This window comes from Plecotus auritus (genome assembly GCF_963455305.1).
Source record: "Plecotus auritus genome assembly, chromosome: 3".
Lineage (NCBI taxonomy): Eukaryota > Metazoa > Chordata > Mammalia > Chiroptera > Vespertilionidae > Plecotus > Plecotus auritus.
The window spans coordinates 9,085,930-9,111,971 of NC_137772.1; the positions used below are offsets into that span (position 1 = coordinate 9,085,930).

Consider the following 26,042-nt stretch of genomic DNA (forward strand, 5'->3'; position numbering starts at 1 on the left):
GGTCCACATGCACATGCTTTAGTAAGGATCAGACCCACACACTCACACATATGCACACGCACACACATGCACACACTCACACACATGCACTCACACATATACACATGCATGCATTCACATGCATACACACACATTCACACTCACACACATAGATACACATGCATACTCATACATACAGACACATATATATACACACATGCCTGCATGCATACACATACATGCATGCACACTCACACACACCATCGCACTGACCTTGTTCAGCCACTTCAGCCCCGGTATCGTGTTCGAGTTGATCTGTTCCTCCAGCCACGGGCGCATGCGCATCCTTTCCACCGGCATGGTGCCCGTCTGCGGAGAGACAATCCACATGAGGCACTTGAGCTAATGACTGTCTTGTCTACACCAGCCTGACCCTCTTCTACTGTCCCCTTCCTCGTAATCCCACAGCCTGTGTCCGGGGCACTGGGGAGGGAGGCATATTCAGGGGCTCCACCCTCGAGCCACCTGCCCCTGCTCGAGCAGCCGGGTCGTTCCCGAGGGGCTGTCTCCGCGGGGCAATGCTGCGGGCCAAGCAGGCTCTCAGCTGAGAGGGTCCCACAGACGCAGGCTGGACTGGCAGAAACTCAGCTACCCAGAGGGCCCAGCACCTGAGTGACCCCGCCTAAAGCTAGGTCTCGCCCCCTCCCAGCCAGGCTGTGTTAACAGCACACACCGTCAAGGCCCCAGCATTCAGAGCATCAGTACTGTACACCTGTGGGTATTATCCTCCCAGGACCAACGGGGACGGTGCAAAACCATTGTTGTGGGAAAGACATTACAACCAATTCACTCCAGAAATGCTCTGAACCCCAATACTGCCACTTTAAAGCTCTAAAGCAGGGGTCCTCAAACTACGGCCCGCAGGCCACATGCGGCCCACCAAGGACATGTATCCGGCCCGCCGGGTGCCGCTGCCTGTCCTGCTTAGCAGCCAACTCGTCCCGGGCCCGCAGTGCGCATAGGAATTTGTTCATAGTTTTTTTTAAAACTATAGTCCGGCCCTCCAATGGTCTGAGGGACAGTGAACTGGCCCCGTTTAAAAAGTTTGAGGACCCCTGCTCTAAAGGGATCCGCTCATTGGGTCCAAGGTCCCTCCTGACAGATTCCAGCTCTGCTCAGCGCTCGCAGCGCCTTGCTCTGGCTCCAGCCTTGCTTTATGTGAACGCGTGCACTCATTCACTCCCGCAAAGATCCTCTTCACTGCGCCCCTCCCCCTGACCTGACACCGTCAGTCCTTTTCCTCCACCTTGCCTTCCCTCTGAAGACTGTCCGTGGCTACACGCCTTTTCTCTGCCAGCTCACACAGTGCTCCTCCCCCCTGGATGCCCGGAGGCATCTTTCCCAGGTCCATCAAAGTACATCCAGGGTAGAATCACTGACAATGCACTGTCGCCCCCTCATTCATCCTATTTACACAAAAATTTCAATTTAGTGCGGATTCAAAAGCCAAGACGATGCCCAGTCAAGCCCCCGTTCTATAGGACTTGGTGGACGGTGTGACATAATCCTCTTTCCACCCTTAGCTGTCTTTCTTTTACTCATTTCCTCTCTATTCAGATAAACTTGGGCTGAGATGATCAAAGCCTCATTAACTCCCTCTTCCAGCTCCAAAGGACGTCCTCCCTCCTGGATGCCCTGCCCCCAGCTCTGCCAGAGTGCTAGCATCTTTGCAGGACCCGGATGGGGCCGCACCCTTTGCCCATAGAGCCTAATCAATTCTAGAACGGAATTCTAGAACCCGCCTCTCCCTGGTACATCTGTCCCAGTTCGGATGCACTCATGGCTGCAGACGCCTCCTACTTCCTGCTCATACCATGCCCTCTCACCTCTTTCCCAGACGTTGCCAATCCTCACCCATCCTCCAAGACAAGACCCAGCTCCCACCCTCCTTTCTCCACAGGACTTGCCAGTCCACGCCAGCCTGGAGGAAATGTCTCCTCCTGTGACTCCCACACTACTCATTGGTCTTACACGCTCATTTGAAAATCAAGCATGGCTTTAGGAAAGCTATTTTAAGTTGTTTTTATTCTTACCTAACTCTTACCTTAACTATGAACTTTCAACTGTGTGCACTCTTCCTTCCTAACCAAATTGTAAGCTCTCTTGAGAGTAGGAACTCCACCTCTTACAGGTCCTTTTATGACCCTACAAAGCCCTCCACCCCGGAGACGTTCAATACGTGAGCCAGGCCAGTTCTGATCAGCCTAGCTGGGTGGTGTTGCAGGCGGGCTCCATCCACTCATGTGGTTGCCTCTCTTTGAGACGAGGGAAAGGAACTTCAAGGACGGTCCAAAAGGACGTGCAACGGCCACAAGGAGCCCCAAATACAGCTGCTCTTCGAGGTTCTCAAGTCCTTCCTCTCACTCACGTATCCACCTGTTCACCGAGCACTTACTGAGAACGACATTCCAGGAGCAGGAAAGGCTAGACATTCCCTGTCTAATAGAAGACAGGGAAGAAGAGAATTGTCACACCACACCAAGAGCCCTGTTTGCAGGATGAGGAGGAGCTACAGGGGAGCACTGGGAGAAGATGTCCACAGAAGATCCTCCTGGGCGACTGGCCACTGGGAGGGCTCTGCCCAACAGGGGGATGACCGCCAATCCGGTCTCAAGATCTTGGGGTGCAGAGAGGGGGCAGCTGGGTCCAGAGCAGTACAGGAAGTAGAGGGAGGAGCACCCTGAGGAGTAGCTACAGTCGTCACAAGCTCTTCAGAGGGGACAACGTGACAAGCAGAACTGCTACGGACCACTACCGTCCTGGTGCATCTAAACTTAGCAATACGGAAAATGACAGGGATGTGAAAATGGCCCTGCTTCGTTATAATCATATGCTATTTCCTCCCCCCGCCCCCCCCCCTTTTTTTTCACAATGACCCATTTAGGGGAGAAAATGGTCACCTGAAATATTTCTAAAAGCTTTCTGACTTTAAAACGAAAGCGTCCATGGGGAGGTACAGTCACAGCCTCATCATTTGCGGACTGCCTATTTGCAAAGTCGTCTACTCACTGAAATTTATTTGTAACACCCAGATCAATTCTTGGGGTGCCTTCCGGGTTATGAGCAGACATGCACAGAGAGGTGAAAACCTGGGGTCTTCCGACACCCACGGTCCCAGCCGAGGTCCGACAAGATGACATTCTGCCTCATTTCCGCTCACGCTATAAAAAAGTGTCCTTCTCACTGTCTATTTCGTGTAACATTTCTCTGCTCTGTGTTGGCGATTTCACTGTTTAGAACAGCCAGCAGGGATGGTCTGAAGTGTGGCGAAAGTGTGTGCCTCTCAGGCCCGAGCCAGTGTTGTTGGCTGGGAGTTCAATGTCAATGAATCAACCATTGTTAAATGAGGAGCCTTCACACAGAAACACACCTAGAACACCGTTACTGATTGGTGGATGCAAATGCTGTGATCGGAGCCTCACAGGAACCGAAGGTCCTTGCAGAAGGAAGGGAATTTGGACAAGACACACACAGAGAGGGCCACGTGAGCACACAGACCGAGGGAAGGGGGCCACGCGAGGGCAGAGGCTGGAGAGCAGCTGAAAGGTAAGGAGGGGTCCCCCCTACGGCTGCGGAGAGAGCACCGCCCTACAAACACGTTACTCTTACTAACTGGATCTGGACTTGTGTCCTCCAAAACTGTGAAGAGAAAACTTCCGTCGCCTTGGCCCGCAGTTTGTGGTACTGTGTTAAGGCTGCCCTAGGACACAACACAGAAGGCAGGCTGACTCAGGGGCCAGGGCACCGCCCTAGGCCGCAGGTGAAGGCGCCCCGAGGTCGTGAGAAGGAAAAGGAGACACTGCGAAGACCCAGGCAGGAGGTCCAGCTGCCAGAAGACAATCAGGAACAGGAAAGATGCCAGAGACAGGCTGACCCTGCAGGGCCGGGAGAGAACTGGAGACTTAGGTGAGTGACAGATATGGTCAGTTTGATTAACAGTGAAGGTAAGAGCCGATGACAAAGTCCAGAGCAGTGCTTTACCCACTCTCCTGTGCAGTTGAATCTCAATTCGGTAAGTCCAGATAAGGTCTCTGACTAACAAGCCCCAGGTCCTTGGCCCACACTGAGGCTGTAGATTAACTCGTACGTTTACAAGGCACCCGGCTCTTCTATGACTTCCTGTGAAGTCTGGTCATTCTGGCAAACAGGCCTCGTTAGTGCCAGTGCCAAACGCGGCTGCCTCATCTCTCTGTTGGCCCAACCCTATGTACATACTAAGCCTTTCTACCCAGGATGCAGCTCAGCCAAACTTCAAAGCTTATCGCTCATCAAAATATGATAGAAATCACACATGTAAAGTTTTTTCTACATCTTTAATCATGACTGTCATTAATTATGCAGTCATGTAGGTTTTTAGGAAAAGCAAAGATAGCAAGTATCTTACCAGAAAGGGAAACTGCTATGAAGGGCTCACTTATTTCAGGTTTTTTGTGTTTTTCTTTATTCTCAGAGAATCATTTTCTTGACTTGCTTACTATCATCCATCTTCTGTATAATTACAGGACAACGTTGAACATATCAAAGACTCTCAGAATATCACCACTGAGATTTTCTCCAAGTCTTCATACATATAGCGATTAATAAAGCAATTTCAAGGGATTGTCATCTCGAGCTGTGATCCACATGAATGTGAATTATTAACACCAAGTAACCTTATGTCCATGTGGTGTTTTTTTTTAGTAGCCGGGACATCCCTGCTGATCCACAATGAAAAGCCAACCGAATTACACGAAGGCACTTCCTCTTTTTCACTCATTTTATAGCCAGTCCCACCTCCCACACTAGTCAGGGAATGGATTACTTGGTCTTGGCACCCGACACAAATGAGAAAGGGCGCAGTTCGACACAGATTGCTCATGACTCTCCGAATCTGAGCATGTGCTCTTCATTCCGTGAAAGAAAGCAAAGGTGGAGCTCTACAATGAGCCTGGCACCAGAAACTCATCATGCAGTTGGCACTAAAAATATATCCTATTTCCGGAGACTAAGAGACTGGGAAGACGGTCCCGGGGGGGCAGGAGACCAGGTACTGAGAGTGCCGAGTAAAGAGGCTCACTTGGCCTGTATTTTCTCACTTCCATCCATGAAATTCCAATTGATAGATCAGTCTTCTTTCTGTAAGGCAAGGTTCCCAGGGGCACCAATTCCCCAGCCACATGAACCTTGGACAAATTTAAAGAAGGTATGGAACTGGTAGAAAAGACACAGAGAACCAAAATATAGCAGAACACGGAACACCTGTGTGCCGTCCTGACGTTGCCGTTACTACGGGGTGTCCTTGGGCCAGTCACTCCCTCGTTCTAGTCCACACTTGGATCGTCTAAAAAACATGAGAGGTTTCAAAAAGATAACTTCCGGGGTTATCTAAGATTCTAAGAATCCTTGTGTAACATGAAGGCTCGTTATCTGATTTCTCTGTTTTGTGAGCTTCTAATCTTGTGCACTGTGTTGGTTTTAAAAGTGAAATGCTGACATTTTAGGATTCTACAAATCTAAAGTATGAAGTAGCCACCCTCCAGCCTGACAACAGGCACTTTCTAAAATCAGCTCCCACTACACCTCTGAGTTTTGGGGTTGGGATCATCTTCAAAACCATGGCCTCGTGCTACAAATCATCTCAGGACACGGCAGGTATTTAGACTATTACTGGCATCAGGGCTGCTACATAGAGGCACGCAGCTGATCCCTGTGATGTGCAGGGTGTGAATTCACACATCCTGTGAAGCACATCCCCCATAAAGTTAACAATGCCTCATTAGCGGCATTAACAGTGATCTTGAATTTTAATCTAAAAGAACAAGGGCTTGGATCTTGGTATAGAAATAGCAATGGCCCCTACTTATTGGGCACTTACTATATGCCAGCACTAAAACCAGGATTTTCTATGAGTTTCTCATTTACTCTTACAACCCTGCAAGGTAGGAACTTTATTACCCCATATTACAGATGAGAGGCTAATTGGGGAAGTGTTTAAAGGCAACCTGCTCATAAGTAGGGACGCCCAGACTCCTTTGGGTCTGTCTGAAACGAATGCCAGGGGCTCAGCAACCCTAACCTCTGCTTTCTTCCTACTTTAGGAAGCAGTTAGGATGGGCTTGTAACTGTTCTTCTTACTGAGCCTTTCCAGACTCCTCTCTGTTTTGTGTATCGCTGACATATTCATCTTCCTAAAATGCCACCTAGATCATGTTAATGTTCTGTTCAAGAGACTTCTAACCCTCCCTGCTGGGTTTACGGTAATAAAATCCTTGGCTGAGAGAGGGAGCCTTCCAGTGACTACTCAACAAGAACAATGGAAGACCGGAGACAATGGAAAGATGTCTTCACAGGACTGAACGAAAATAACTGCTATTCAAAAATTTAAATACAGCAAATGTTTCCTTCCAGAATGAAGAGGAAGTAAAGGCATCAGAGAAAAACTCAGAGAATGTTCTACCAGTAGCCCCACAGCTCATCAGTTACAGGAGACAGTTCATGCCTCCACAGTCACAGGACACAGGTCAACACTGGGCAGGAGTGAAGGCAAAAGTATGGGCCCCAGGAAGCTAAGAACAGGGCTCACGCTGGAGTCTGTGTCGCAGAAGCTGACCATAGCAGTGCTTGGCTCCATCTCCTGCAATTGTATCCTTTCCTTTAAATAAACTGTGAGGCCCTGACTGGTTTGGCTCAGTGGATAGAGCGTCGGCCTGTGGACTGAAGGGTCCCAGGTTCAATTCTGGTCAAGGGCATGTACCTTGGTTGTGGGCACATCCCCGGTAGGGGGTGTGCAGGAAGCAGCTGATCAATGTTTCTCTCCCATCGGTGTTTCTAACTCTCTATCCTTCTCCCTTCCTCTCTGTAGAAAAATCAATAAAATATATTTAAAAAATAATAATAATAAACTGTGAGGATTCCGGTCACCTAATAGCCCTCCCTACATAGCCATGTGCTCACCCATCTTACCAACCTACAGAAATGTGACCCTCCCAACAAAAGCTAGCTCAAATCTGTGTTCATCATGACAACTTCTCTCACAACTCCAACCACTGGACCCTCTTCTATGGCACGGATTGTCTGCAGTAGCCGGTCATCCAATGCACCAACAAATATTTACTAAACACGTATTATCACGAAACAAAACAAAACAAAACAAAACAAAACAAAACAAAAAAACTGTGCTAAATGCAATGGAGAATTCCAAGATGTGCATGACATGATCACTACCCTCAAGGAATTCATACGTTAACTGGGGATATGAGACGTAACCACATAAAGGTAGCGAATAATACTATAACCATAAAAGACTGCACTAGAGATCAGAAGGCAGCATGGGTTAATTGCCAGCGAAGTGAACTAGATCATAAAGAATACATCAATCATCCTCAGATGGTCTGTAAGGGAAAGCTTACGGAGAAGAGCTTATAGAATGGGGAGGAAGTGCCTAGGCAGAGAGAAGGGAGCAAGCAAGCCAGGGAGGCAAAGGCTGGTGTCCACGGCCAAAGCAGGACGGAGGTCGACGTGCTTGCTGCAGTGGGCCGAGCACGTGACCGAGGCACCAACACGGAGGAGCTTCGTAAGAGTGAGCGGGCGCCTGAGAGGCAAGTACTGGATGTTTGACGTAAATCATCGCTCACCCTCCCAGCAGCCCGAAGCAGTTAAATATTACCATCCCCATTTTAGGGAGGAGGGACAGTATAGCTTGACACGGTAACCGAAGAAAAATGTGTCCTAGCCCCCAGATGAAGAAGCAAGGTTTGAACCCAGGTCTTTCCGGAAGGTCTCCAATGCCCAGCCAGAGGCTGAGCTTGTTTGCAGAGGCTACTAAAACCTTCCGAAGAGCCCTGTGTCCCTGTCGTAAACCAAGCAGCACTTGACCCAGGGGCAAACAGAGGCAAGAAGATGCGCTCGAAGCGCCTGCTTGGGCCCGGGATGGTGGCTGCGGGATGCACAGGAAAACAGCACGCAAGTGGCAGTCCACTTGTAGGAAGGTGACGGCAATTTCCAGTAGCAATTTTTCCAAGATACACGGTAATCCTTCCCAAAACACAAGTTCCTCTTTCCTGACATTCTATACTCCTCGCGGACTTTTGTGTGCCTTTTTAGCAAAAGCAAGAATTTCAGCACAAAATTACCTGGACTGAGAGGAAACTGGAGTTGAAAACTGAAAAATCCTCCTCCTCCTCCTCCTCCTCCTCCTCCTCATCATCATCATCATCATCATCATCACATCCATTCAAGTGTTTCCCAGGAATCAGACCTGAGGCCAAGTGCTTTCCCTGCGTTATTTTCTTTTTTTTTTTTTAAATATATTTTATTGATTTTTTTACAGAGAGGAAGGGAGAGGGATAGAGAGTTAGAAACATCAATGAGAGAGAAACATCGATCAGCTGCCTCCTGCACACCCCCTACTGGGGATGTGCCCACAACCAAGGTACATGCCTTTGACCGGAATCAAACCTGGGACCCTTCAATCCGCAGGCCGACGCTCTATCCACTGACCCAAACCGGTTAGGGCCCCTGCGGTATTTCACTCAATCTTCACACCAACTACATGAGGTACAGCTCCTATCTTCCTCTTACGGATGAGGACGTGAAGCTATTTACCAAGCTGCAGAGCAATTAAGAGGTAAAGCCAGGATTCCAACACAGTCCGCCTGATTCAGGAGAAATATGGCAAAAGACTCTAGACCAGTGTTTACCAAACCTCAGGTTGCAATGCATCGGAGCGCGGGTGGCGGGGGGGGGAAGGGGGGGGCAGTGTCATGAAATCAATTTCCTGGATGGGTCAGCAGTTTCATGTTAGTGTGTGAGAATACCCAGTGGAACTACAAGAATCTGCCAAATAAGAGTGAGCATTGCGCCCTGGCTGGTGTAGCTCAGTGGTTAGAGTCTCAGCCAGCAGACGGAAAGATTGTGGGTTTGATTCTGATCAAGGGCATGTACCCCGGTTACAGGCTCAACCCCCGGTGCTGGTTAGGGCGAGTGCAGGAGGCAACCAGACAATGTGTCTCTCTCCCATTGATGTTTTTCCTCTCTCTGTCTCTCCCCGTCCCTTCCTTCCACGCTCTCTTAAAAAAAAAAAAAAAAAAAAAGGTCAATGGAAAGAATATCCTCAGGTGAGAAGTAACATAACAAAAAAGAGTGAGCACTGTTTCATTAAACGTTCGTTTCCATTTCATGTTACACCGGCACCGTGGTCGAAAAAAGTATACAAAGCCCTGCACTGGGCTGAGCTGCTTCCCAGATGTGCACACAGATGTGTGTAAGCGTGTGGGTGGCGGGTGGAAAGTGGGAAGCGGAAGAGAAGAAGCAAACCCTTAGAACTAGACGGACTCCTGGCAGACACGTGAAATGTAGGAGCAGTTTCATAGCATGTTCGGAGCTAAGGTAACGTGACTGCGTGTTAGGGGAGGGCTTTGGGACGTACCCGGGCCGCTCGACCTAATACTTCTCTGCCCACATTATTCCAATTACTGCATCCTCTTGTGGGAACCTGGAGGATGAAGTCATGAAATGAGAACGACATTTAACATTTGGACGGAGTGGCGGACACAGAATCAAGCACGCCCCTCAGCGTACATACTCCCCGCACGAATGCAAAACCAATTTTAAAAGTTTTATTAAACTTCCGGAGAGTTAGTAAGCGATGGAAATCAAGTGTGTGATATCCACTGTATTGCTGATGTGATCCTTATGTCATGCATTTACTGTTTCATTGTAATGAACTTTTAGAAAAATGCATGTCATCGATTCATTCAAGAATTTTAGTCTCTAACCCAGTTTTTCTCAAGATTTTAAGCAATTCGAGCATGACTTCTCCTGCCCTGTGGATTTTTTAGAAACCCAGCCTTGACTGATGAGGCAGGATTGCTGCAAATATATCAGTCATGGTTATATCTTTTTATTCACCTACCCCAGCACCCCAGCATCCCAAACCGTTTGTGCAATGTTATCGCCTGGGGGGGGGGGGGTAAAAAAAATTCCTGCCCCATCCTAGACCTACTGAGTAAGCCCTTCCAGGCGTAGGAACCAGGAATGCTTCATCGTCTGGGGTGTTTTGACACCCCTGGGCTATCACTGGGATGCAGTGCCCATTCGCCCAATAGCCTTCCAGATTCCACGGTCAACAAACATCTTCCACTGAGTCATGGGAAACGGGGAGGCCAATGGTGAATGAATTTCGTGAGCAATGAACATAGATGCACATGAAATTAAAGTTCTAAAATGCCTCTAAATACCACAGAACAAGTTTCCCATACTGAGAATCATCCAAATGACAGTTTTGCATATTCGCCGTTCTCCCCACAATTTTCTTACTGGGTGTGCTTTCTACATCCTTTGAGAAGGTATTACCATGGTGACTTTACCAAAATGACACTGTCTCTGACCACAAACGATGCTGGTGCCTGAAGAGTGTGAGTTAGTCCCTGAGAGTGACGGCGGCCTCGCGACCCGGGGCGGGCAGAGAAACTGACATGTGGCCTGCCCGTGTGTGCCCGAAACACACCACCGTACCCCTGGCTCTCAGCACTGCGGCGACCCGGCGGGCATTCCGGGAGACAGTGCTCCGTCCAAGGAGCCAGCCCTGCAGAATCATGGATCGTGTGACATCTGTGAGGACAGGTGCTTTCCGAAGAGGCCCCCGTCTCACGGTCATCCTGCACAGCAAGCTCCGTCCCTGGGATGTCCACTCCCCCCACTCTCACCCCTCACGTGCAACAGTTCATACCCCATCGCAACACAAAGGCCCCGAGAGCTTTATGGCAGACCCTTCCGGCTCCTCCCTCATCAGCTCCTGTTCCGGCCCCACAGGAGCGATTCAGATCCTTCCTCCTCACACGCCCTCACTCACTCCCACACTCCTCCTCGGTCCCTGCAAGTGGTCTGGCCTCCAACTTCAGGGAGGAGAGAGGAGGCGGCAGGGCTCTTCGTAAATGTCTGACGCCCTTCCCTCTTCCGACTTATCGGGGCCTCTGTGACCCCCTGCCTTCCTTCCCCCGAGCGGATGGGTGACGGTGCCTCTCCCCGCAGCAGGGCATGTGGAAGGTTTAAGAGGAGAAGTACTGGGCTGCGTCTCAGATCTACTGAACGTGACGTGTCTTTGGGATCCCCAAAGAGAGGTGCTGGGGGCACAATTAGATACGTGAGGCTCGGGAAGGAGGTTTCGCCTAGAAATAGCCAAGCATCCTTCCGCATCCTGTTCAAATGCCATCTCTTCCACAGCCTGTCGTGGCCAACGCATGCCTTTCCTGAATTCACAAAGCACGCTGCCTCTCGCACGTATCTTATGCTGAATCCCTTCCGTTTCTATGCGCCTCCCTCCCGAGACGACAGGTCCTTTCCAGGTGGAAACCTACATTACTATTGCTACGTATGTGAACTATTAGCCTGCACTTTGCACGCCCCCCCCCGCCCCCGTCCAACAAGGTAGCCACTAGCCACATGTGGCCACTGAACACCTAAAACGTGGCTCGTGTGAATGAGGACCCATTTGTCCCCCAAGATGGACACCGTTTCAAGGCTGGTTCTAGTCTTTCCAAATCACCAAGAGTGGTCAGGTGTCTGGTAAGAACAAAGTATCTGCAAAGAACACCCCTGTGGGGTTTCTGAAGGGACAGGTACCCACTTGACATTGAAACTGTTCTCTTTTGAGAAAAGCCTGGTTTTTAAAAGCCTGACTCACCCTCTTCGAGCTTAATCCCCTTTGGAAGGCAACCTGTTGGTGAGTGGGAGCGTCTGTGTAATTCTTATCCTGCTCTAGACCTACAAGCCCCTCAGACGCCCCGAGCCGGCGGGTCCACAACACCCCCACAGTGCTACTAGCAGCAGCTAACGGACTGAGAGCAAGTGGTGTGTGGCAAGTTGTGACCAGCAGTTCACCTGATTCGCCACAACCCTGCCAGTCAGGCGCTACTGAAATCCCCATTTTATAGATGAAAAAACTGAGGCACACAAGGTTAAGTAACTGGCCCAAGGTCACAGAGGTACTGAGTGATAGAGCTCAGATTTAAACAGGAGTCGTAGGCCCTTACTTAGCCTTTGGACTCTGAGGTCAAAGTGGGGTCTACAGAAAGAGGCATCGAGGTCCCCAGGCCTCCCAGTCTGCGCAGCGTCCTCACTGGGAGCCTGCGCTGAAGGGGCCCCCAGGCGGGGCCAAGACAGTTTACACAGACACAAAGTTATGGTCCAGGCTGTTCGATGGAGCATTATCTGTAACAGCACAAAACTTAAGCTGATCCAAATACCACACAGGAGGAAGATGATTAAATAAAAGGTGGCAGATTCAAATAATGGGATATTGTGACTATAGGAGACTATTTCATTTCTAGGGGAAATGCTCAGGATACATAAGCTAATATGGAATGAATAAGTATAATTGTATTATGTATATATTTGATGTATTCTATGTTAGTCATATAACAGCTCCCTGGAGTCTCCGGGGAACCAACTGTGCTGACCCGTGATTCCAGCAGTCACTAGGGGAGGGGGGCAGTAATGTCTCGGTGTGGGGTACAACATAAAGAGAGTGTCCACTGTGGGGAGGGGGCAGCAGCACCTGGCGGGTGCAGGACTGAAGCCCACGCGGGGTCGCGAGGACAGAGGCAGGAGGGAGACCCGGCCAAATGGGGGTGTCAGGAACCAAGCCCAGTGAATAAGCTTCTGTTCAGGAGGGCAGCCCCATCCAGGGTGTAGGAGCCGAGGACAGGGGTGAGGAGGGCATCCTCGTTCAGGTGGGGCGGCCATGGGGACATGAGATTAGACACACACAGGCGACTAAGTTAATTAATACATTAAGGATAATGACAGCCAGGTTTCTCACTATTGGAGAAGGAAGTTCAAATACAGAAGAGAAAAACAAAAACCTAGAGTAACCCTGGGTGCTGGATCAGAATAGGACTGAATTCATGGTCTGTCATCCATCCCCGTGAGCAGAGGGATAAATACAGGCACAGAGAAGTACGTGTCTGTGTAAGTATATGTCTAAAGAGCACATACTCCCTAACCCTGTCCACGCAGAGGGACTGGGGAAGCCATTCTCTAATGGTGATGGGCAATGCCGGGCCCAAGTCTTACTTTCTAAATACCATTCTCCCCGGAAGGAATAGGGGCTTCTTGGTGAAAGGGCCGATTCCAGGGCTAGGGCAGGGAAAGCAAAAGATGGGCCTAAACCATGTCGGGGAGGGGGGCCAGAAAGCAAGGAGGTGCTCAAAGCATGCTGGGAAAACATCAGGAGGATACAGCAGCCAAGGTAAAGGGCTCCCACTGGCCAGGTCTGAGACAATCTGAGCATCCAGATAATGATAAAAAGATGTTACAGCCCATTGACTAAAACAGGGGCCTATGAAAAAGCAAACGGGGAGAAGAGAAAGCTTTTCCATAAAGGAGAATGCCAACGAGTAAGTGTGGGAAGGTGATTGAACTAGATCGCCATTTGGCAGCTATCAAAGAGTAATTATTCAGCCAGGAAACATCAATGGACGCCAAGATCAGCGGGTGAAAGGTTGATGGGAAATGGGCCACCTACAGCGTCTCAAAGTACCTCCCACAAAATATTTCTTATTACAAAGGGGAAAAGAGCAACTTTACAATGGAGAAGCCTGACAAATACCTCCTTCATCAAATGATCGGAAGAACATCACCGATAAAAGAACAAGGCAAAGTTATGTACCCCTGAGAGGATGCAGTAAGAACGGAGCTTCGCTCTGTGATATTCTCACAGAAAATAAATAGCCCCAATTTAATCCTGAGAAAGCTACCAACAAACCCAAACGGACGGACATGCTATAGGACACCTGGCTTGTCATGGTCAAAAATGTCAAACCCACCCAGCCAGCGTGGCTCAGTGCTTGAGCGTCAACCTAGGAACCGGGAGGTCGTGGTTCAATTCCTGGTCAGGGCACATGCCCAGGTTTTTCGTGCTAGATCCCCAGTGTGGGGCGTCCAGGAGGCAGCCAATCAATGATTCTCTCTCATCATTGATGTTTCTCTCTCTCTCTCTCTCTCTCTCTCTCATTGTCTCTATCTCCCTTCATCTCTGAAAACAATAAAAATATGTAAAAAAAAAAAAAAAAAAAAAGAAAAGAAAAAAGAAAAGTCAAACCCATGGGAATTAAGGAGATTAAAGAGGCATGACACCTGGGCCTGACTCGGGTTCCTGTGCTATGAGGGGCATCAATGAGACAACGCACCAACTTGCATGGGGCCCGGGGCTCAGACGGCACCCATGCCCCTGCCCGGCTGTGGCGGTCACATTGTGGTCACGCTGGAGCGGGCCCCGGATTGCAGGAAAGATACACTCAGGTATTCAGGCGTGACGGGACATCACGTTGGCAAGTGACTCTCGGAAGGTTCAGAAAAAAATTATTATTTGTACTATTTTTGCAACTCTGGTGTAAGTCTGAAAGTAGCTGCAAAGAAAAAGACTTGGAGGGAAAGACATTTACAAAGTACGCAGGTGATTTACAGCGTCCAGAGGGGAATGACAGCATTTCTGAGAATACAACGCACGCGGGAGAATTCCCCCTGTGGCACTCAATTCAACAGCTGGCGGTTTTTCTCGATCCAGGCGCCACGGCTGTATCAAGTACACGCACCCATCACCATGTCCCTCCGTCCACGAGGGGCAGCGCAGGCCAGCAACCATTCACTGAGCGGGGCGCCTCCACACCTCAACCCCCCAGGAAGGTAAGGAGGGATACTCCACAACTGGTGTCCATGGTAGGCGGTGCAGAACACAGAGTGAGGAGACCAAAAGGCTCGCCTGTGTGTTTTGAAGAAGGCCCTCCGGTTGGTTTAAGCATCAAAGATTACCTCCCGTCAAATGTCTGTACTTACATTTCATGGGAGTTCTTTAAATCGTAAGGCACAAGGTGGTTACCAAGTGAACGGCCTCACCTCACAGGTTAAGTTAGAGCAAAGGAAAGAAGTTAGCATGATGTTCTCAAGATGCACCCGTGTTGTCACAAACAAGACAAACAAAACTCACAGACACAGACCACCGTGTGGTGGTTACCAGAGGGGAGGGGTCCTAAAGGGTAAAGGGGTGGGGGGGTCAGAGACACGGTGACGGAAGCAGATTTAACTCTGGGTGGTGAACACACAGTGCAATGTACAGATGATGGATCGTAGAAGGATGCCCTCGAAGCCGACATAATCCTACCAACCGATGTCACCCAGATAAACTTAACTTTTACAGAAGAACCACTGAAAGGATTACGATGGCAAATTTTACGAAGGTGTATTTCACCACAATAAATAAAACAAAAGCAGTTAGGAGCGCCATCGCTGGGCAGCCGCTGACCACACTGATTCAATACTGAGCCGTCAGAGGCCCCGCCGCTCCCAGGGCACGCCAGGCCGGCCCCCAGCTGTCCCCAGAGCTCCCGAAGCTGGCACTCCCAGCACAGTTTCATTTTCCTCCAGGACAATACTCAAGAGCTTGGCTCCAAAAAGGGCCCCATGAGTCAGGGTTTTGCTTTTTGTTTCTCATCTACGGTTTTCCCTCAACTTGTAGAATCCGGGCCTGAGGAGTGCCCCTCCCTCTGACGGGGCTGCAGATTTCAGTGGCCTGGGCCTCCGAGGACACAGCGCCCATATTTACATTCTCCCAGAGCCGCTGGGACACTGTAAGAATAGAAAGTGAAACCAGGGGGTCAGGAACAATCCCTTCCTTCAACACAGCCGCACCCAAGAGCTGCTCTGAGGGCCCTCCCCACCCCCCCCAACCCCGATCTGTTTCGGGCCTGCAGCCGGAGCGCGGAGTAAACAGCACAAACATGGCCTGCCTGAGCCCACTGCAGTCCGCCGCGTCCTTCCTCCACGTCCTTCCCCCGCGACCTTCCTCCCGGACCTCCGGCCTGCAGTCGGGCCACAGTGTCTGCACCTATTATTGTCCCTTAGGCTCAGGAATGTCCCCTCTCACTGGCTAATCACATTCTTCAGGTCTTAGCCTCCAAACCACCTCCTCACAAGCCTCCTTCCTCTCCCCAGGCTAGGCCAGGCCCTCACTAGACACTCATCTCCCTGAGGCCCAAGACCGATTCTGCCCTCGCCCTCGGTTCCCTGGGCCTGGAGGTGCTTGCCTAAGAAACTGTGAGCTGACTGTGCATGCCTAAGAAACTGTGAGCTGACCGTGCATGCCTAAGAAACTGTGAGCTGACCGTGCATGCCTAAGAAACTGTGAGCTGAGCGTGCATGCCTAAGAAACTGTGAGCTGACCGTGCATGCCTAAGAAACTGTGAGCTGACCGTGCATGCCTAAGAAACTGTGAGCTGACCGTGCATGCCTAAGAAACTGTGAGCTGAGCGTGCATGCCTAAGAAACTGTGAGCTGACCGTGCATGCCGGCACCATGATGGTCACAGGGGGAGCCCAGAGGGACCCTGCGGCCTAGGAAAAGCAGTTCCAATGAGGAACATGATCATCTGCCCATAAAACAGAAAAGGTATGTACAACGCCGTGGGGATTCTAAGAAAGCAGTGGGGTATACATTTGAATAATTACTTATAAGCAATGCTTCCTATTGTTTGGGTTTTCAAGACATCATCCGGAACGTGTTTACCTGAAAGCTTCGTCTGTGAGAATTCACTCGAAAAGTACTGATGCTCACCAACACGGTGCGGCCATTCCCAAGAACCCAACAGGTGCGCGTGGCGACCGCACCCACACGGGCCACCGCCGAGCGCGAACGGGGCCTTGTTAATAGTTTTACTTGCCTCTGAGTGGATGTCAAGAGGGACAGTCCCTGGGGAGACCAGACGTGAGGCTCCCCTGTTACAGGAGACAGTTGCTCCGGGAACAGGTTTGGTATCTCTTATGGAAAAGGCTTGGAACAGATCTGTGTCGGAATTCAGAACTTTTTGGATTTTAGGGAGATAATATGGTGCCCGTGCCATCTAAAACACAACACTCCCGGCAATCACAGCCACTTAACCAGCGCAGTAGTATTTCTGCTGTAAAACGTGAACATTCACACTGACTGGAATGAGCAAACTCTATGAATAGCTTTACGCCGATTCAGGGCTGGCTACTCTGCCCAGTGAGTCACAACAGAAATTCTCAGTTTTCAGAGCCATTTGGGTTGCAAATGAGGGATCTGTAATTGATTTCAAGTTATTTCTGTCCTGAGAAAATATCACTGTTCCCATGTTATACAAGAAAATCAGCCTCTCCTTCCTTAAATTGTACTTACATTATAAATTAATGTGGCACACACTATGTTTAAATTAGCGAATCGATTAACAGCACCTTTATAGTCCTGAAATGGAACGGTTTGAATGCAAACTGCATTTGCATATTAGAGAGTGGGGAAATACTTTTGCTTAATATTTTCACAAAATTTGAAATCCTAAGTTGCCATTTAAAAATTATTATTGACTTAAAATTAGGTCTGCCTACCAAACTGTGTGTGTGTCTGTATAATATATATATAATACATGTTTTACTTTACCAATCTAATACATAAAATATTTATATATAAAATAAGAAAAGCTTCCAATAAGATTCAAACCTTCTTTTAAATATCTTCCCTAAGGTTCCTTTACAATGACACTGTCCTTCTCTTACGACATTTTAAATTTTAGTTCAAAAATTAAATTTAGCGCCAGCCAGGTGGCTCAGCTGGTTGGAGCATCATCCCGCTCACCAAAAAGGTTGGGGGTTCGATTCCTGGTCAGGGCACATTCCAGGTTGGGACATATACAGGAGACAACCCACAGATGTTTCTATCTGTCTCTCTCCCTTCTTCTCCCTCTAAAATCAATAAACACATCCTCGGGTGAGGAATTAAAAAAAAACAAACTAAATTTATTACAAAAAACACTTTTATGCGTGTCAGTTAAATTGAGCTAGTTTATTGCTGTTCATGCAGAATGAGTGAGAACTATGCCATCCTCTGAGGTGGGTCCATGAGCCACTCTCCTGGTTCAAAGAAGCCTGACTTCTCTCTGGAAACTGTGACATGAAACAAAAAAAAAACTACCTGTGGAGGCCCAAATGCAGAGGCACTCAAGGAACCTTCTGGAAAGTTTACCTCCTCCCTTTCCTTATCACTTACATTAGCTCTGCATGAGAGGGCAAACGCGTGAGGGCAAACGATGGGAGGGGTGTCACGCACACTGACCTGCTTAGGTGCTGGGGCACTGGGTCGCACGCCTGGCCGTGTGAAGGAAGAAAACACACGAGACTCAGGATGGTCAAGGTGAGGGAGCCCCAGGCTCCACCTCCCCCCCACCTCCCCCCCACCTCCCCCCCACCTTCCCCCCACCTTCCCTCCACCTCCCCCCACCTTCCCTCCACCTTCCCTCCACCTTCCCTCCACCTTCCCTCCACAAGGGCCACGGCACTTAGGCCAGCGTTTACATTCACATGCGCTGAACAGAACTGTTTATAAACAGATGCATAAAAACGTCAAAACTTGCCTCCAACAACACACAAACGGTCTCCTGATTCCCCGGGAGCTAAGGGTGGTGTGGGGTGATGATGTCAGTGGCTGTTTACAGACGCTCCTGGTATTAAGCTGTGTTTTCTATACACGATCTATTTAACCCTCACCATCACCCTGTCAGGTGGGTACGACTTGTCCCGACTTCCGAACAGGAAGCTGCCGCTGGGTCTGCGCCAAAGCCGACGCTCCAGCTGGGAGCTCCGTTATCTGAGAGCACGTGTCCGAGAGCAGGCTTGCACCTCCGGGGGACAGAGTGTGCCCTCGGGTCCTCACACAGGAACGTGCAAGGAAACGGGCGCGTCTCCAAGCTCTCCTTGGACAGCGCCCCGGTTCTGACCGGCGCTTCCTCACGTTGGGAACTGTGTTCCGAACATTTCGGGGAACACAAGTGTCAACGTCCCCGGGCCCGCTGATAGGACGTGCGGACGTGCAGCGGCATTTCCCAACACACCTTCTCTTCGCCGGGTCTTTGTTCTGGGGGCGGGGAAGCTAACAGTGCAAATGCCCCACCATCGAGGATGGAACTAGGAGGCAAGTGAGCTGTCTGGGGCTTTTCCTAAAAGAGGAAGTCTTTTGACCCTGTGTGACCTCAGGGCTGCACTGATGAAAACACTTTTTTTTTTTTTTTTTTAGTGATTTCAGCAGCGAAGGTAAGCATGGGTTTAAAAGCTGAAATTCCTAAGCAAAGCTTTAAGTCTCCACACCTCTATTTGACCCCCTGACCCGGGGAGACCTTGACCAGGCCTGGGTCCCAGCAACAGCTCAGGGACTGAGGCAGGGAGCGTCTTAAAGATAAATGATGTCATGCTGTCCCCTCCCCTGCTTAGCCCGCAGGCAGCAGGACCGGACAAGGCAAAGGGGCTGGATCGCCAAAGTGACAGTGCTTCTTGCACTTCTTGGAGAACACTTTCCGAGTTTCCTAAGGAATGCAGAGACCAAAGGCTGTGCCTCAGGAAAATCCGCTGCCCCTATCTGATGAATCGGGAAGGAGGGTTAAAGAGGTCAAGCCCATACCCAGGGACTCGCAGAAGGAAGAAAGAGTCTGGGTCCATTTCCTCAGACAGGCGCTGGCATGGGAGTAACAGCAGAAAAGGCGACGGTGGGGCTGTGCAGCCAGCTGTGGGGCCAAATCCCAGCGCCAGCACTTAGCAGTGTGACCTCAGGCAGGTTACTGACCCTCTCTGTTCCCATGGGGCTTTGCGAGGTTAGATGAGGGTCAAATAGCTAGGGTGGTGCCTTCTATCTCACAGGTGCTATGGGTTGGAGTATAAGCAAGTACAGCCTTTCCAGACAGCAGCTGGGAGACAGGTGTTGAAGATTTTACATGGCGTCCTTTGACCCAGCCGTACCCCTTCCAGGAATGTTTCCCAAGCAATCATGTGTGATGCATGTTTTCTTTAAAAAAAAAAAAAAGGTATTCAACGATCATTCAATATGTTGTAATATTACAAATGTAATATTCTGTCTTATAAAAAAAAACACAACAAGATGAGAAAGCCTTAGGAAGTTGCACAGATAAATTACTTTCCAGATACACTTCAGTTATGAAAATCTAACAGCATTTTTTTTACTCCCTCGCCTTTTTAAGGAGTATTTTCTAGAAGAATTCATGGAAGGTAATAAGGACCTGAAAGGGTGGACTGACTTTTAAACACATTTCGTACATTTGAAATCATGCTGGGCCTCCAGGACCTGGATGGCATCGGATTCTGCAATTCAGCAACGCAAGAACCACGCACAGATTTCAAAGCATATGGACCCGGGCTCCTACTGCACGTTCAAGCCTTCCCATGTGGAAAACGGGAAAGGGAGCTCCGGCTTTCCCTGAGTCAGCATGTCCTCTGAGCACCGCCTCAGCCCGTCCAGAGTACAGCCAACTCGGAAAGGCCCAGCCTCCCTGCGGGGTTAAGGGAGGGTTCGTTTCAACCTGCCCCTCTGCCCACGAAGAGGTGGGCATCCCTGGGCCATCCATCCAAGCCAGCAGTTTGAGTGCCGGAGAAGACACCTTAGTCCTCAAGGACACTGGGGAAGTGTGGGGCACGTTCAACAGGACGGTGCGTGTGAGCAAAGGGCAGGACCTGAATTACCTGCGTCGTGTATGTCACCCAAGTCGCTGCCTCCCTCCCGCCTCCTTTCCACACCCCCAGGCCTGCAAAGGGTGAGGGGACAGGGAGAGAGGAGGGGGCAATGCTTCCAGGGCTTAAGTGTGAAGAGTCAAATGGCAGAGATTGTTAGGAGGGCCAGCGCACTGGCACCTTCCAGGGAAAACCTATTGCATAAAATGACAAGGCTGTGTGCTGCCATCTGTTTTCAAACCCACTACGGGCGCACCATGCCTTCCCCCAAGACAGCCGCCTGGAGCGAACCTGCTCTGAGGAAGGCTGACCGTGAAGGGGACTGCCTGGCTTTCCCCCCCCCAGCCCCCCTCCACCCCGGTGGGTGAGAATGAGGGAGCCACAGGCTGTGCCCGAGGCCTCCTTCTGCTGTTGCTGCCACTTACCCTTTGGGGATTTCCTCTGAGTCCTTCCCTCTGCCAGGAACCTCTCAAAAAAAGGGCTACGGAAGATTCCTGCTGTTATTATTACTCAGCATCCAATTCAACTCTTTATATGCAAATCAGGCCGAAATCTAACACACACCAGGCGTCCTCAAACTATGGCCCGCGGGCCACATGCGGCCCGCTCGGTGCCGCTGCCTGTCCTGCTTAGCAGCTGACTCGTCCCGGGCCCACAGTGCGCAAAGGAATTTGTTCATAATTTTTTTTTAAAACTACAGTCCGGCCCTCCAACGGTCTGAGGGACAGTGAACTGGCCCCCTGCTTAAAAAGTTTGAGGACCCCTGTTCTAGACACTTATGCAAAGAAGTCCAACTAGAAAAGAGCCAACACTGCTACCCACCCCGAGCACAGGAACACGTCTGAAGCAAGGCCCATGTTGCTCTCCTCCGCACACCGCACAACCGTCTTCCAATATTCTTAGAAGGTACTTCCCGCTGCTAAACTAGTTCCATCAGTACCTGGACACTGGATTTGGCGCCCACTGTATTCTCACTATTCCCCACCTGCCCCCACCCCCTCTGCCAACCCTTTCTGGACCACACTGTTTCCTTTCCTCCCGTGTCCTTGCTGAAGCAGAAGGTGCTGGAGAGAGCTCAGGCTTGGTGTCAAGCACACCTGGTTTCCAACCTCCCCACTCACAACCTATCATCTCCTCCAGATCTTAGTCTCCTCATCTCTAAAGACATCTTCATAGCAACCTGGCAACGCTACTGAGAGAGAGGCCTAAAGGACAGTGTGGATGAGGAGTAAAAGGATGAGACGATGGCTTTGGTCTCCCCTAAGACGTCCACAAGGAAACTTCAAATAGGAGAGCTGCACTCACCGAATAACGGAGCGGGCCGCACAGGCTCCATCCGGAGGAGGAGGAGGATGGCCACGTCCACCTCCCGGAATATTAGCTTAGTCTCCGCTCTGCATTCTGCTGGCCAGGTTAATCTCCCCAAACATCGCCGTCACCCGATTCAAAATCCTCCAGTGGCCCCACCACACCCGCTGAACAAACGCCGGGTTCCCCGCCACCACAGCTCAGCCCCACCCCGTCTGACTTCCTGTGCCTCTGATTCCTTCCACCTTCTAAAACAACCGAAGCTCAGAGCATATCTCTGAACAAAGTCCTTGTACAGGACTTTTGAGCAGGAATCCCATCGTATTCATCTTTCAACCTCCCAAAATATCAAGCACAGTAGCTTGCCCATCATATGCAGTAATTATTAAGGAGGGGGGTGAATGTCTCCCATAGTACCCACGGGGGGCGGGGTACGGTGGAGAAAAGGCAAGAGATATGAACTGTATGTTGTGATGGATACAACTTATTCTGATAAACAAGCAAGGGGAAATGATTGCGAAAACATGCAACCAAGAAAAGGATAAATTTACTATTGTCAAGACATTTTCCAGGTGAATCAAGCTAAGTATAAAGAACAAACTTTTGAATTACACTTAATTCAATATCTCATTCAAAACATCTTGTTGAGCCCTAGGCAGTTTGGCTCAGTGGATAGAGCATCAGCCTGTGGACCAACGGGTCCCGGGTTCGATTCCAGTCAAGGGCATGTACCTCGGTTGCAGGCTCCTCCCCGGCCCGGGCCCTGGTTGGGGCTCGTGCAGGAGGCAATCAATTGACATGTTTCTCTCATACGGATATTTCTCTCGGTCTTTCCCTCTCTCTTCCACTTTCTCTAAAAATCAATGGAAAAATATCTTGGGATGAGGTTTTAAAAAAAACAAAACCTTGTTGAGCTAAGTACTGTGCCAAACACTGGGGAAAAGCTCAGGGGGAGGGGTACGAACATGGGGACGGGAACTCTGTCCTCAATGCAGTGACCAGCCACTCTGACACAAGGTGCCATGTCCTGAAGCTGACACTGGAGGCACACACAGAGGATGATAAAACTCCAACAATGCACGTTCCGGTATAATGCACCCCATGCACGCTGACCACAGGCGCTCCACACAATTGGTTCTGGTTCATGCTCTGCATCAGACTCACGCCCACCATTTCATTAGCCTCACAATGCATGTGAACCTGGGTGTTATGCAGGGGGATTTTTGGAAGGCATTTGCAGGGGGGTAACTATACTATTATATAAAAGCCCAAGGAGAGTGAGAATTCTGGAAGACTTAAAGAAGAGGGGGTATCTGAACCGGCCCTGGAAAGGTAAGAATCCTCAAGAGCACCACAGGGGTGCGGGATGGGGTGTGGACGGCGTGTGAACCATTTGTTAGTAACACCAGAAGCTAATGGGAAATGGGTGCATGTGGCAGAGACACAGCCTGACTGGGACTGGCTAACCACAGAGAGCCACCTGTCCTTGCCCCTCCATAGGCGCCCGGTGCTGGTGGCAGCCCAGGGCACACCAAGCCTGGTCGATGAGCTTCCACCTGCTCTCTGGCCCTACCCCTCCCTGGCAAACACAGCACGTGGGCCCTGTTGGCTCCAAGGCACTACGGATGGGTCTACGTCTGGACAGGGCACAGCAAATGGAGAACGCGGTCAGTCATCAGGATGTAACTCAGCCAGCACGCACTGAGTCCTGGGCATTGCTGAGCCCTCACGTAAGGAACGGGCACTCCGAAACGTATAATGGGGTCAAAAAAGTCAGTCACGGGTCATAGACGTAGAGCGTGATATATTGAAACACAGCAAAGAACTCTCCAGGGCTTTGAACAAGGCCTTCAAACCGTATCCCCACAATGAAGTGAAGACCCCAGCAAATACCCAATGAACGCTACCAGCGCGGCCCGATGGCCACGCTGTTACAGCTGCCGCAGGGATGGTGGCGCCGTTCTCAGCCCTGGGGATGCCCCTGGCTGCCCTGGGCTCCCTGAGTCCCTGTAGCTTAGGCTTGACCCAGGCTCCACACACCAGCCCTCTCGTGGTGTCACTCAGAGAAGCTGCCAAGCGCCCCCCCGGTTGGCCGGGAGGAGCCTCCGCACCCCACAGGCCAGTCCCCCTGCTGAGATGCCCCAAGACCGGAGCCACCAGGGCGCCCTGTCCTAAAGATGCCTGCTGTGCGAAGGCGTGGTTGCGGGGCACCGTGCCACCCTCCTGGCTCCCTGACTCGGGTGTCTCCTCGGAATTAAAGACCACTGTCCCCACTGCCACCTCACTTGAGTATTGCTAACCTGTTCGTAATCACTGCCCTCTATAAACCAAATCAAACCAACCAACGAGAGGACGGAAAACACTGTTGTGCTCGCGCATCACTTCCTCTTAGGAGCCTGTGAAAGCACTGCCAGGCCAGGCCTGGTTATTACCAAAGCTCAGCCATCGTGTCCCTGCGAGACAACGCACACCCTGACACCTCCCCCTAACACAGCTCTGCCACCCGCACCTGCCAACAGCCATCAGCAACCCTTTTCTAAAAGGTAAGGGGGAACGGTTCCAATCCTCCCAAAGGAACCAGCTCCTCCCAACGCCTGCTCCACCCTCAGAACCAAGGCCTTCCTTGCTGGTACACACAGGGGCATGTGCCCGGAAGGAAGTTGGGGGGCCACCAGGAACCCCCTCTGACACTGCTCCCACCACACCGGAGAGCTCTCCCTGCCCCAGGGAGGCAGGGGCTGTCACCCCTTCACGCTTCTGCTCTTGCTGTTCTTTCAACAGAAGATGCCGGGCTCACCCATCTGCCCCCGAGGGACACTCCCTCCTTCTCATGGTGGGTGGCGCGTCCCAATTTCTCTGGTCACAGATACCCCTCCTTGCCCTTCCCTCCCGCAGCCTTTTCCTTGCTGTGCTTCTATTAAGCACATGTTTCATTCTTTCTCTGTCTACAGATGAGTATTTACCTGCCTGCCCGTCTAGCTAAGTGGTAGGAGAACAGGAGATGTTCAACTTTCCATCTCCACAGCCCAGGCTTCACACACAGCAGCTCAACAATGTCTACAGAAGGGATTAATCCTCCTGTGAGTTTTCTTTAAAATATTTGTTTGCAGCCTGGCTGGCGTGACTCAGTGGCTGAGCATCGACCTGTGAACCAGGAGGCCACAGTTAGACCCCGGTCAGGGCACCTGCCCAGGTTTCGGGCTTGATCCCCTGTGGCGGCGTGCAGGAGGCAGCCGATCTCTCTCATCGTTGATGTTTCTATCTCTCTCTCCCTCTCCCTTCCTCTCTGAGATCAATAAAGATAGATTTGAAAATATATATATATTTGTTCACAGGAAGAAGTCTTCAGCTTAATTTCATCATTCTCTTATCTATACTTGAGGCCAATTTTAAGGATCTTTTTTCAAGCCTTGACCCCGAGCCTGAAGGGAATACACGTTTTTGTAATTCCTCCTACCATACTGCCTTCTGTCAAACACAGACAATATGTATCTCCTTCCCAATTATTTATAACTCACTCTTAGTTATAATCCATGCTACCTGGCCGGGCTGTGTTACTCAGTAAAGACCAACTTTTCAAAAGGATGGAGTGGAATGAAAAAGTTGAGAAGACTGTGCAGTAAAGCAATAATAAATTCGCTACTGGGAAGCTGTGACAGTTCACTGAATTTCTTCATCTACCACAGCTCTTATCAAAGCAAATAAATGGTTTCTCATTCTGTTGATAATTCACAAAAAATACACAAGTGCTTCTATGGATTTCAATTAACAGATCTGTTTTTACAGCAATAAATTTTTTGCATCCACTCATGTAACAGTATGGAACTATTACTGAATGTATTGCGGGTAAATTCTCCTGACCCCAGAGGCTGTGGAGGCCATTTTTACTCACTGTACTCGAACACCACAAAAGTGATCAAGCCTGGAGTGTTTTCCATGAGCCCCGGGTGCTGAAGGAACCAGGTGAGCGGCTGTTATAATTAATACATATTAATTAATACAATATAATATTCAAGCACTGCTAAAAATTTTAGGGAAAAAAATCAATCAGAACAGAAAAAATTAACCTTTTACTCTAGAGTTAGTTCAACAACACATACCGGGCACGTACTCTGGACCCGTGACCGTGGGCCGGATACCTGGTTTCTCCAGCTGAAGAAATGGAGGAGCTGCCGATAACCTCTAAGGAAACGTCCA

At 50.1% G+C, this 26,042-nt stretch overlaps 1 protein-coding gene across 7 annotated transcripts in view; it reads right to left on the reverse strand.

Moving 5' to 3' along the window:
* The window catches only part of IRF2 (interferon regulatory factor 2), a 79,653-nt gene that overhangs the window by 39,546 nt on the left and 14,065 nt on the right, over window positions 1–26,042 (reverse strand). For 3 of the 7 annotated variants that reach the window (XM_080659481.1, XM_080659486.1, XM_080659484.1), the window contains exon 2: window positions 253–348. In XM_080659481.1, coding sequence (XP_080515607.1) covers window positions 253–339 — 87 coding nt within the window. In that variant the 5' untranslated portion in view covers window positions 340–348. Of the gene's footprint in view, window positions 1–252; window positions 349–2,083; window positions 2,137–18,138; window positions 18,171–18,436; window positions 18,532–21,842; window positions 21,991–26,042 lie in introns of those variants that run through there. The other 4 variants (XM_080659482.1, XM_080659485.1, XM_080659483.1 and 1 more) reach the window with 4 other exon arrangements.